Genomic DNA, 12,905 nt, shown 5'->3' on the forward strand with positions numbered 1-12,905 from the left:
CGAACTTCTCTTATCCCTATATCTCAGACTTTGTGTTATCCCTTATCAAGTCATTTGCATCTCAGCCCTGCTATTATCCACCATCCAGTCTCTTATTATTCTCTATCAAAACCCTGTCAATCTGTATCTCACCTCTTATAATTCTCTATCTGACTCCTATTATCCCTCCATCTCAATCTTCTGTTTTCTCTTTGTCTCATTCCACAGGTGAATTCGGAGTATTACACTGGTTGGCTTGATTACTGGGGAGGGAATCATTCTACTGGCGACACTGCGATGGTGGCCAAATGCCTGCAGGACATGCTGACGATTGGCGCCAATGTCAACATGTAAGTGGCAAAGGGATGAGGTTAATCGGGGGAGCGGGGAGCGGGGGGCTGGGTTGACTCATTTGGATAAGGTGACAGGACAACCTAGGTTGATAAGGTGACTTGGTGCAATAGGGGGAATTATCCGAAATGAGTTGTTCAGGGAGAGAAGTTAAACCAAAGAAATAGTGAATCTGGTTTTTTTGGGACTACTGAGTGATGTTTTGCTCATCTAGATCAGGGGGCTCTGGGAAGTCAGTGATTTAGGCATAGAAAATGCAGGTGCATAGAGTGACTTAGTGTAATATGCCGTCTCCCAGAGAAAATGCGATTTGGTGGATGAATCCACAAATCAGGAGTGGGAAGTTCTAGGTAATGGGATTCAGGGGGCTAGAAAGACTTGGGTATCATTTGATGAATGGGAGTAAAGTTTGGATCCAGAAGGATTGGCCGACTCAAGGAGGGATTGAGTCACTTTGAGAGTCACCTGATGAGCATCGGGGCCGGTTGGTAATTATATTCTGTTATTTGCGTTTTAAGGAGGCTCTACATACAAGGCTTTATGTGAATAACATTACGATTAACTGATGGTAAAGCAGTCAGAATGGATAAACCTTGCAAGTGAGTCTTCTAAAAAAAAATATTTTGAAAAACTGCCGATAGATGAGAGCAGGAGTACAAACACAGAGAGCACATTACACAGTTTGGGTGCAAAAAGGGGCAAGGAGCGACGTTTCTATGAAGGAAAAAGAAGCAGAGAGAGTAAAAAGAAGAGTGGGAGAAGAAGAATAATTAACAGACTAATAAAGAGCGATTGACAAGAACAGATAAAAAAGGAAACTAAAAATCAAAATGCTAACCAAAGAAAGTGACGCAGATAATTATCGAATGTGAGGGGTAGAGGAAGTGCAGACACAAGGTCACTTGGGGTGGACAATTGGATCAGATTCTATTAAGTCTGCATACGTGGATGAGCATTTATGTTTGAGTTACTTAGAGAGGATTGGAAGACATGTCACCATTGCATTGCGACATGCTGAGGGTTTTTGGTTGTTGGGTAAGATTTTAAAGGATAGTTCCGGGACTTTTTTTTTATTGTCCCTACGGTTCGGCCATGTGTTTTTAAGCATAACTCGGTAGATCGTAGAAAACTTTCCTATGGACCTTACCCGACTTTTCGTCCATTAACGCACTCGAAATCAGCCGCCATTTTCTGATAATCCTATCATTTCCCCCCATCGCCCTGGCTCACCTGCTTTTGCGGCACTAAATCAAATCCCCCGCCCCTGAAACAGACTTTATCAAAACATTCATATTCCCCGCCTCTATCCGTGACGTGACTGAGCTGCGTAGGCAAACGCGCCCAGGCGTCTTCTACGCGACTCCACACAGAACCAGGAAATCAACACAGATGAGCTCACACAACACAGCGCGCCACAATTGGGAATATGAAATTGTACTTTTAAATTAAACCGCAAGATTGTAAATTTGGTAAAGTACATTTATTTGACATCAAATGTTTTGAGAATATTCAGCGATTTGCATTTTTATTTTCTCACGTTCCAAAAAGTTCGTTTTGAGGCACGCGATGTTCCTTTGCTGTACACAGGGTCTTAGATCATCTCACAATACAGCGCCACAATTCGGAATATAAAACTGTGGTTTAAAAGCAAACTGCAAGATTGTACATTTGGCAAAGTACATTTATTCGACATCAAATGTTTTGAGAATATTCAGCGATTTGCATTTTCATTTGCTCTCGATCCAAAATAGTTCGTCTTGAGGCAAGCGATGTTCGTGTGCAGTATACAGGGTGTTGGTTTACGATAAAATAAGCTCTTCGGTCGCACTGATAATCGCATGGCTGTTCCAACAACGAGGCACTAGGCCACCACAACTGTCTGTATGTTGCATCTAGCCTTTAGTACCGCGTAAGGGCATACTTGTACTTGGCGATCGTCCCATAAAATGGTCAGGGTGGTAACGTTGTTCACGCAGAGAAGCAACTGGCGGTTAAAAAACCCATCCGCCGGTGTCTGGTACTCGTGACACATGCAATAATGGATGATGTACCTGTTTGAAAAACATAAAAAATGAAATTAGTCTCACCATCAGATCTTTATTAAAATTATTCATTTTATATATTAGGTCGGGAAATTATTTCATAGCTAGGACAGTGCAACTGGGTATTATACGTCAAGGGGGGGCTGTAGGATACTGAGACAGTCCCCCAGTGCAGGGGTTGACAGGGAGGCAGTGCAGGTGGAGAGTGGAAGGGCCCAGGACCGAGGTCGCAGACAGTGGACCAGTTGTAGCAGGGGAGAGGGAGAGAGAAAGCAGAAGCAAAGAGGAAGGTTTTGAGGTGCTTCCGTAAAAGGAGATGGTTCTCCTCAAGATAGTGCGCGGTACAAAACAATATGCCACATAGAACGAACAAGTACAACTTAACCCGTCTTTAAAGCTACTGTATAGTAATTAAATTGCGGTATAAACTCATCTAAAGAGTTACTTACATTATATTTGCATTTTCCATTGTGTCTGTGCGTAGGGCAGCCCCGAAATACCACTCCTTCTATGCCGACGTTATTTCTTCTAATGAACGAACATGAAATGGCTTTCGTTTCTGAAATTATATTCATTATCGTTTCTTACGTTATTGCCCCACACCCCCAAAAAGAAGTCTTTCGGAATGGTCCCGGCCTGTCAAGGTCAAATAACAATAGAACCTTATACTGAGTCGTGGGCCATTCCGGCACCCGAGCAAAAAATCAAAGCAGCTGACCTTCACTTTGAACGAGCACACATTCGTAGTTAGCTACATTCAGTGCAAGGCCATCTCACAGGACTTGAAATTTACACTCCATCTTTGCATTTTGTCTGCGTGCTTTGCAGCCCCAGAGAACCATAAATACGGAGACATTCTATATTTTTTGAAAAATGATTTATATTACTGTTTGGTTTAATTTAATGCGCAAATGAACAAGGTTGGATAGACACATTGCATGTACACTGAGCAATCACTTTTATTTACACATTACATAGATACACATATTCAATGGGCCTGCGACATGAGGAGACTCGAGAGAACAGACAATCAAATTACAATCATTTAAACCGTGATGTGTATTTCTCAATGAGCTCTTCTTTAGGTGGACATGGAACAGAGGCAATGTTGGGTGGCAATGCAGTTGTCCCTGCACAGGTTCGTTCACAACTCCATTTATGTGCCTATCTAGGACGTCAACAATAAGTCTCTCAATAAACTCATATTGCATATCCTCAAACACTGGTTTGATCACCCATTGTTTACTTCTTTTAGTGAAGGCCTTATTGTAGCGAAGCGTCCCTAAAGTTCCGGTCGTCCTACTTTGTTGACGGCCAACATTATGGTTATGTGCCAAGACCGCTAGAAGAGTCCGATTTATCATGTCCTCCATGCCAAAATGAAATCGTTTTGGCCTGTACTTTAGGCACATATTGTGGAACACCTCCAAATCTCCTGTGTGGCAGAATTCCGTGAGTCCCCTCAAATCTCTTGTTATAGTTTTATCAAATACAATCTTTTCAATGGCTTTGTGAGTGGGTGATGAAGGAATCAACCACTTCTTCCGTGCCTCCTCTGTGGACAAATGGCCATGTTCACAATTGTGGAAATGTTGGTTTGTGTTCCAACGGTGAACGTTGGTACAGTGTAGCATTACTGACCGCCATTTTTCCAGTAGAATTTCCAACGACCCTCCACATGTTTTTGAGCTCCACCAGAGATGGTTGCTGATTGACTTGGACCACTGTGAAATACCTTGCATATCTTTTTTTTTACCTGCAGCCGACATTTTTTTATTGATTGTTTTTGCAAGATGCCAAACGTCAAATTGGTGATTTATATTTTTGTACTGTTCTCTCATTGTCTTGGCAATTGAAACGTGTCTGTCCGTGGCTATCAGGCCGATCACCATTCCCCGCGATTGTAGTTCTTGCAATGATGCTACAAAGCCAACTTTCTCCATGGCCACTGAGGATGTACTTTGTGACACCTGCACGACCACCGAACTCACAATTTTCTTACTTTCCATGTCCTGAAAGTGGTAGGTGCAGTACTTGGCTGAAAATCCTGGGCTGTCGCACTGTCCATCACCGGCTAGCCTGAACCGTTTGCCCGCGAATGTACTATCAATAGACATTTTTTCCATTCTCCAAGCTTCGCTAATGGCTGGAAATAGATAATCGGTTTGGTATTTGTAGAACTGAGTTTTCGCAATGAAATGGATTCCCACAAACTGAAAGAAAGACTCTAACTTTTTAAAACTTGAACCACTAAAAAGTGCAGCCGCTGCACAAAGTAGATTGCCTGCTGGCAGTTGCCCCAGCATGGGTTGTGCAGACCATGAGAAAGGATGATATTTTGTACAGGTGGCATGTATTTTAAGGTTAGTGCCTCGAATTGCACGAGTCACATTAATCAATGGCTCCCCACATACTTCCCCACCAACCGAATGCCCACATTTCATCCGAATAATAATATCAATCAAACAACTATCGAATACAATGAATTTGGCCTCTTTCCTTATACTGTCACTCTGCATCCCAGCTGGTTCGGCCTGTAACGTTGAGGACATGTCACTCACATGAAAGGTAGAATCTCTGATATCGTCTTCCGCTATGTTCAGTGATATTGATGGTGTTTCATTGTCGTCCACTTCATTCTCTTCCATTGCAACATCTGTTCCTTCTCCGGCGATGGGTGAATAAGACAATTTCTTCAACTTTCTCGCGGTCTTAGTTTTTGCGGGTGTGGATTCTGTGAACTGATCTCCGACTGCATCCGAACTACCAGGAGGACATTCACTATCAATGGCTGGATGTGGTATAGCTCCGTTGTCAATCACTTCATATTCTTCCCATTGGCACGATGCATCTCCAGTCTCAAGTCCCTGCCAAAAGGTTTGACAAGCAACATCTCTCGTTCGCTTCACTGTCTGTGTAGATCTAGTTCGTACACCCACTCGCAACTAGAGGACAGATTGGAAAAGGGATGTTCAGTTTAAACACAACTTACAGTATTGAACTATTAACAGTGAAAAACAACATAATATAGTGACCAGGACACTAACCTTCTTTTGCTTTCTTTTCTTTGAAACTTTCTTGCCTCGAACTTCAACATCAGGACGCTGTTGCTCCGACTCGTGTGTGCATGTCTCCACTTCCTCTTGCGCTGCAACGACTATATTTTCATGATAAGCACATCCATCACGCACTGACGCTACATCGACTCCCTGAAACATAGAACTTTCATTAATATGTATAATAATATCGAAAACACAAAATGTACTTGGGGACCAATACCCACGTACATCTCAATAGCAAAACACGAATGAACGCTTTGTGTAGAACATTCAAACGACAATTATTCACGCATAGTTGATCTAGTTAGATGGAACTGTCAAGATCCATACCTCGGGCTCCTCATAGACTTCCATTGATGATATTATTGAAGATGATGCTTCAGTAACTCCCTGAAACACAGTAATTTCATTAGTATGGTTTTCTATTTTGATAAAAAGAACAGAAACTTTGTGCAGGCGTCAACGGCTCATCTAAATAGACCTGCACAAATGATCAGTTGTCTAAAATAAATAATGGATATCTAAATATCATTCGATTTGCTCGATCGTTGGAAGTGTCACCACCCAGAGATCTGCATCAACTACTAGGGGTGATGTTCTTGTAGAAGAAGCTCCGTCATCTCCCTGAAACATAGTACTTGCGTTAATAAAGAAGGAAGTATAGCGGATGTAATCACGTCATATGATTTCGCTTGATCGAACTGTCAGGATCCATACCTCGAAATGCATAAGAACATCAAGGGACGATGTAACTGCGGTGCACACTTCTGCAAGCTGTTGCGCCGACCCGTAACTGCATGCTCCCCCTTCTTCTTGGACTAATGCTCCATCAACTCCCTGAAACATAGGACTTTCATTAGTAATGAACACAATATTGAAAAAAGAAGACACATAGGAGGGCAACGACAGAAGGACATATCAATGGCTAAAAACGAAAGAAACATTGTGTGTAACAATCACGCTACAAGAATGCAAGATCTGATGATCTCCATCGATGGAACTGTCCGGAAACGTACCTCGAGCATCTGAGTGACATCAACGGTAGTCGTCAATACGTTGGACTCCTCAGCATCTCCCTGAAAGACAGTACTTGCATTATTTTGGATAACAATAATTATAACTGAAAAGAAAGACTAGAGGACGAGTACAAGGGTGTACCATTAGGTAAGATAATTACACGATAAATTAAAACTATTGATTTACATGCCTAAAACAAGTCAGTGGCAGAATAGCCAAGTAAGATTACCCGATAGGCGCTTGAAGTGGCTGATGACTGCAATAACGACACGGATGGAGAATCTTCCGCCTTCATATTGAGTGGATACATAAATGGGGAAATTATTGTTAGCTAATACTACACACTACCGCAAGGCCGAGAGATAAATACGTAAACTTGACTCACCAGTGGAGGGATGTGGACGAATAGAGTGGGAATAGCGGTTGAGAGCAATTTTCGCCTCGCTCGCGGTGTGTTCTTCTTTATTAGCAATGATGTGGAGTACATTTAAGGAGGAGTGTTTCCAGTCTCACTGCGCCAACACATACAAATTTAAGACACTGCTTGGTTTGCAGTTTTATTAGGTGAGTATGGTACAGCCTAACACGTGTTTCGAGCAACACTGCTCTTCCTCTGAGGCTTGTACATCAAAATTAAAATTAAATTAAAGATTGGTCAACCATATAAGGGGTTGTAAAGGTAACAAAATAAATAACGAGAAAAACATAGAAATAAATGCAAAGCAACCATAAAGTGCAAATTCATGGATTTCAAAATTTAAGAAGTACCATGGGGCAGTAGGGATGATATGACCCCCAATTTTTAAGATAAGTAGGTCACATTTATGCCCCCATTAGTTAAGAGGCGTGAGTAAAATTATATAAGGCAAAAACGTTTTAAGTCCAAAAGTAGCAGAAAACATTATACCATGCAATGCATATGGAATTAATACATTAGTGGGTGATCCCACAGATCCATTTGTATACATTTAGCATTGTCAACCAGATAATAAGGAAACCCACCGTGTTAATATGGTGGGTTCAAATTGCATAAACAGTTTGGAAACAAAGTTGTAGAGTTGAGAAGGAGCGGAGAAAAAGAGAGAGACAAAACAATGGGAAAACTGTTAGTGCATAATTGCAGTGTATTCACAGTGGCCAAAAAATGTAAGGTTTAATTTAATTTAAAAAAAACTAAATATAAGGTACCTTGGATTGATTGTTGAACATACGTGATTACGTGTTGTAGTTGTACTGAAGGTACAAACCTAAAGTAAATGATATTGATTATGGCATTGGTCGTAATTAATCAATTTGGAGTTGCTAAATTATGCAATTTAAAATAATTATGGCATACCTTGTTATATTCCTCGCAATTGCGGAAAGCTACCCAGTTAATATATCCGACTGTAGATGTAACAAAACAGTTGATCCGAATAAGCATTCCATTGGAGCAAAGCCGTAAAAGAAAGAGAGGTAAATCATTAGGTTAGAGCGCTAGCCGCTTGTCTAATTATAGACAGGTGGGCATGCGAACACATATTGAAGGGTGTTCTAGGGACCGGCGACAGTTACTTACCCCGGTGGTCCTGACTGAACGATCTATTCCCCACGCATGCGCTGTGTGAACTGTTGTTTTTATTGACCTGCTTATCGCTGTATACTCCAAAATGGTCGAACCCCATCTAAACTCATGTCGGCCATTTTGGAAGGGTTAAAATACTGTTACTTTCAATTGGAAAAATGATAAAGAGACGCCTCGCGCGAAATAGTGCATGATATTTTCAAAACCTAATATATTGAAACTCATTTAAGCAATTGTCCAACTGAAAGTTATGGAGAAATAACAGAATTCTAAATGGTGTTCCAATAAAAATCTCAGGTTGCCATGGAGACCAAATACATCTCTCCAATATGGTGATGTAAAGTGTTATAGAGGGCCAAATTGATAAATTATGATTGGCAACTATATGTATACCTTGAGATATAAATGCATTGAGCAGCTAAGAGGTAGATTACAACTCTTGGCAAGGGTGATAAGACGGACTCGCTCTCTACTAAATTGATGGATTCCGGGAATTGTTTGTCTAAAACTGTTTGCCCACTCCTAAACCTTGTGCACAGCGATTGCTAAAATTTCATATAGTCATAGGATAAGACTAAGTTAAATAATGTTATGTGAAAGACACGAACACAATTGGATATAGAACCAGACCAGGAAAGACAATAGGAGGAGAAACTTAAAACTAAATTAGGCAATAATAGAAGGGCTTTCGATATAGTCTGAGCAAATTAAATGAAACATTATTATAGAAAGACTGAAAGTTCATGGTCCGTGTTCAGACCCTCAATTACTGTTCTGTATTGGCATATGAGGCGTGCTTCCAATCGGCGGAGAATCAGAGTGAGGTTACCGCCTCTTTGTGGTAATGTCACTTTTACAAGCCCTACAAATCTAATGTTTTGTTTGAGATCAAGCTGATGGAATTTCTGCCAATGTGATGCTAGCGGGAATTTGGCATCCTGGCTAGCAATGGTCGACAGATGTTCACGAATTCTGGTTTTGAGGGGCCTGATCGTACTCCCAATATATTTCTTACCACAGACACAAATGATGCAGTAGACCGTGTATTTGGTATTACAATTAATGAATGACTCAATCCGATGTGTTTGCCCAGGATTAAACAAAACATTATTAGTTTCTAATGTATATGGGCACATGGAACAGCTGCCACATTTGTGAAAGCCTTTGAATTTGTCTTGGTTGAGCCATGTTGTTTGGCGATCTTCATTAGGCATGAATGATGGGCTGAGTAAATTTTTTAGAGTCCTTCCTTTACTAAAAGTAAAATTAGGAAATGGGTCAATCCAGTTACTGATATCCGTATCCAATTGCAGTAAGTGCCAATGTCTCTTCATGATAGAGTATAGTACATGACTATCCGAATTATATCGAGTAATCAGTCGAATCTTGTCTGGACCTTGTCGATGATTCATTTGTTTGGGATGGAGTAAGGTATCTCTCTCTAACAAGCTGACTTGACGGGCTGTGGCAGCTATTTTAGGTTGGTAGTAACCCCTTTGTAAAAATCTATTTTGTATTGATTGACTTTCAAGATAATATTCATTCAACGTTGTACAATTCCGACGTGCTCTAATCAGTTCTCCCTTAGGTATGTTTGAAATCACATGTTTTTTGTGACAACTGTCAGCATGCAGAATTGAATTAACTGCAGTAGTTTTCCTGAAGGTTTTGGTTGTGAAGCCACAGTCCGAAATGCGGATAGTGAGATCCAGGAAATCAATAGTAGTGGCGCTGGAAGAGTGAGTGAATTGTATGCCCCATGCGTTTGAATTAAGCATATTCACAAAAGCCTCGAGTTGTTCTAAGTTACCTGTCCAAAGCATAAATACATCATCTATATAACGCTTCCAAAGGTAAATAAATGAGGTGTAGGCATGTGTGCAGAACACAAATTGCTGTTCAAAATTATGCATAAAGATATTGGCTAATGCTGGGGCGAAGCTAGCGCCCATAGCAATCCCAATGAGTTGTTTGAAATACACATCATTGAAGAGGAACACATTGTTCTCCAAAGCAAACATAATAAATTGCTTAAGCATTTCAATATGCACATAGTAAGATGCTGAGGTATTACGGAAAATGTATTCCACACTTTGAATAGCCATATCGTGTTTAATCGATGTATATAATGATTTGACATCTAATGTCACCATCAATAAATTTTGTTGAAAAGGTAAGTCATTTAGGATTTGTAGGACATGCATTGTGTCTCTAATATATGCCGTGGTGGTGAGCATGGCAGGTAACAAACATTGATTAATATATAGCGCAAGGGGTTCCAAAACACCTCCTCTTCCACTCACTATTGGTCTGCCATCGGGTATACTAGTATACCTTTTGTGTAGTTTAGGCAGAAAGTAAATGGTTGGCATGGTTGGACCGTCTGAAATTAAAAATTGTCGTTCAGTGTCTGATAGTACTCCTTTCTTGTGCCACTCTAAGATCATTTTGTTGATCTCTAATTGAATTTGACGAATAGGATTAGATGGTAGCTGTAGATAGCAGCCTGCCTGATTAAGGTGAGCAAGTCCCATGGTGATGTAATCTACCTTGTTCATTATCACTACGTTTCCGCCTTTATCTGCTTCCTTAATGATGAGGTCCTTATTGTCTGCCAGTTCCCGGAGAGCGGCACGTTCCGCTAGATTTAGATTCTGTTTCGATTTATTCTTGAAAGAAATAGTTTGTTTGTCAATCGTAGAATGGATATCCTTGATTACTGCTTGATGAAAGGTGTCAATAATGTTATCTTGAGCAAATGTAGGTGTAAATTTAGATTTCGAACTAAGTTCTTTAATCGACAGATTCTGTTGATCTATGTCTAGTTCATTTAAAATATTAGAAATTGTTGATTCTGACTGTATGTCTGCATCTTCCAGGGTCATAAGTATATGGGTATTGAGCATTGTTTGGAGCGTGATGTCTGATGGAACTGGTGCTGATGTTTGAGGTTTGAAGATTTTGATCTGAGTGGCAAAGAATTTTTTGAGTTTAAGTTTGCGAATAAACTTGAAAATGTCAATTTGAATATCCACAAAGTTATTGAGCCCGGATGGTGCAAAAGACAAACCTTTATTGAGCACAGCATGTTCAGCAGTAGAGAGACAATGCTTACTCAAATTACAAACAAGATTCAGCGGTTCTGGTTCATCAATTGTTGTTGATGATAGGCTCTTGTCATCCTGCGTGGCACGGCAGGGGCGTTTCCGCCGGGGTTGATTGCCACCCCTGGTGCCCCTTGTGGTATGTTTGGGATTGGCATATTGGCAGCGATAGGTGTTTGGAATCGAACTGATTTTCTGTTGTTTGCGGTGTTTTCTGCTACTTTTGGACTTAAAACGTTTTTGCCTTATATAATTTTACTCACGCCTCTTAACTAATGGGGGCATAAATGTGACCTACTTATCTTAAAAATTGGGGGTCATATCATCCCTACTGCCCCATGGTACTTCTTAAATTTTGAAATCCATGAATTTGCACTTTATGGTTGCTTTGCATTTATTTCTATGTTTTTCTCGTTATTTATTTTGTTACCTTTACAACCCCTTATATGGTTGACCAATATTTAATTTAATTTTAATTTTGATGTACAAGCCTCAGAGGAAGAGCAGTGTTGCTCGAAACACGTGTTAGGCTGTACCATACTCACCTAATAAAACTGCAAACCAAGCAGTGTCTTAAATTTGTATGTGTTGGCGCAGTGAGACTGGAAACACTCCTCCTTAACTTTACCTCACAGTGGTGTATATGGGCAATATACCCACACAACCCAGTCACCTGCTGCCCTCCATCTAACACTAACCAAGACTGCAAGCGCAGTGTCCCACTTGGCTTTTTTTTGCCCAACCTTCCTGTTGATGTGGAGTACATGTCAGAGGTAAAGTGCCTGCTGCAGATGCTGTATCGATCACCCCTCTTGTCCGCAAAGACTTCTAGGACTCTACTTTCAAGCTCAGACGGTGGATATCCGCAATATCGGACCCATTCTCTTATCTGATCTATTGTCTTAGGGAAAACATGCATTATAGTACCTTCAGATTTATTATGGGTCTTTGAAGGGCAACCGCCAATGGAACAGGCAGGCATTGTGGAAAGTTCTGAAAAGTAAAGATCAACAATTCTCTATGAATACCAATGAAAACTCAGAACATGTGACTAGTTCCTTGCATGTACTGTCTTGAACGAAAAGAAATTGGACGCAAAATGATTATGGTACATGGCCTTACCTTGACGAACAAACAGTTAGATGCAGGGATCAGAGTAGTTTCTTGTCGTAGAACAGGGAGCAGTTCACAGGTTGCAAACTGAGGAGTTTCCTCGAAGTGGTCACAGAAGTTCACAGAGACGAAGAGCAGATAACCAGCACCTTCACGGGTTGACTAGCAAAGCGCAAAGAAGTGCTCATTAGAAATATGAAGTGGGTTATAAAGAATTCGAAACAGGGGTGTGTTTGTGAATGAATGACGTGTATATGTCGTGGCATTATGCGGTTTGCAGGGGGCCGTCCAGCGTGAGGGGGGATGCTTGGCAGGAGACACGGGGTCTGGAGGTAGACATGGGAACAACAACCCATGCTCTATAGACCACTTTGAAGTGTACATGGTCTTTGGCACCTCTTGGCCTTTATCGCTCCCTGACAGCTCCACTTGGAAGCGCAAGTACCCCGGTGCGAACTGCCTTTGATAGGGCGGGGGGTGGATTGGGGCAGTGGTCGTGCAGACAAGACACAGGAAGACTCGTGAATGGAGACACACTTATGTGGATTGCAGGGGGCCGTCCAGCGTGAGGGGGGATGCTTGGCAGGAGACACGGGGTCTGGAGGTAGACATGGGAACAACAACCCATGCTCTATAGACCACTTTGAAGTGTACATGGTCTTTGGCACCTCTTGGC

The 12,905-nt window shown here is 41.2% G+C and overlaps 1 protein-coding gene across 1 annotated transcript in view; it reads left to right on the top strand.

Moving 5' to 3' along the window:
• LOC138489231 (beta-galactosidase-like) overlaps positions 1 to 12,905 on the top strand; it is a 797,092-nt gene that overhangs the window by 346,445 nt on the left and 437,742 nt on the right. The window contains exon 9 of the mRNA XM_069616908.1: positions 208 to 329. Coding sequence (XP_069473009.1) covers positions 208 to 329 — 122 coding nt within the window. The remainder of the gene's footprint in view (positions 1 to 207; positions 330 to 12,905) is intronic.

Source organism: Ambystoma mexicanum, chromosome 9, assembly GCF_040938575.1.
Source record: "Ambystoma mexicanum isolate Mex_15411 chromosome 9, UKY_AmexF1_1, whole genome shotgun sequence".
Classification (NCBI taxonomy): domain Eukaryota; kingdom Metazoa; phylum Chordata; class Amphibia; order Caudata; family Ambystomatidae; genus Ambystoma; species Ambystoma mexicanum.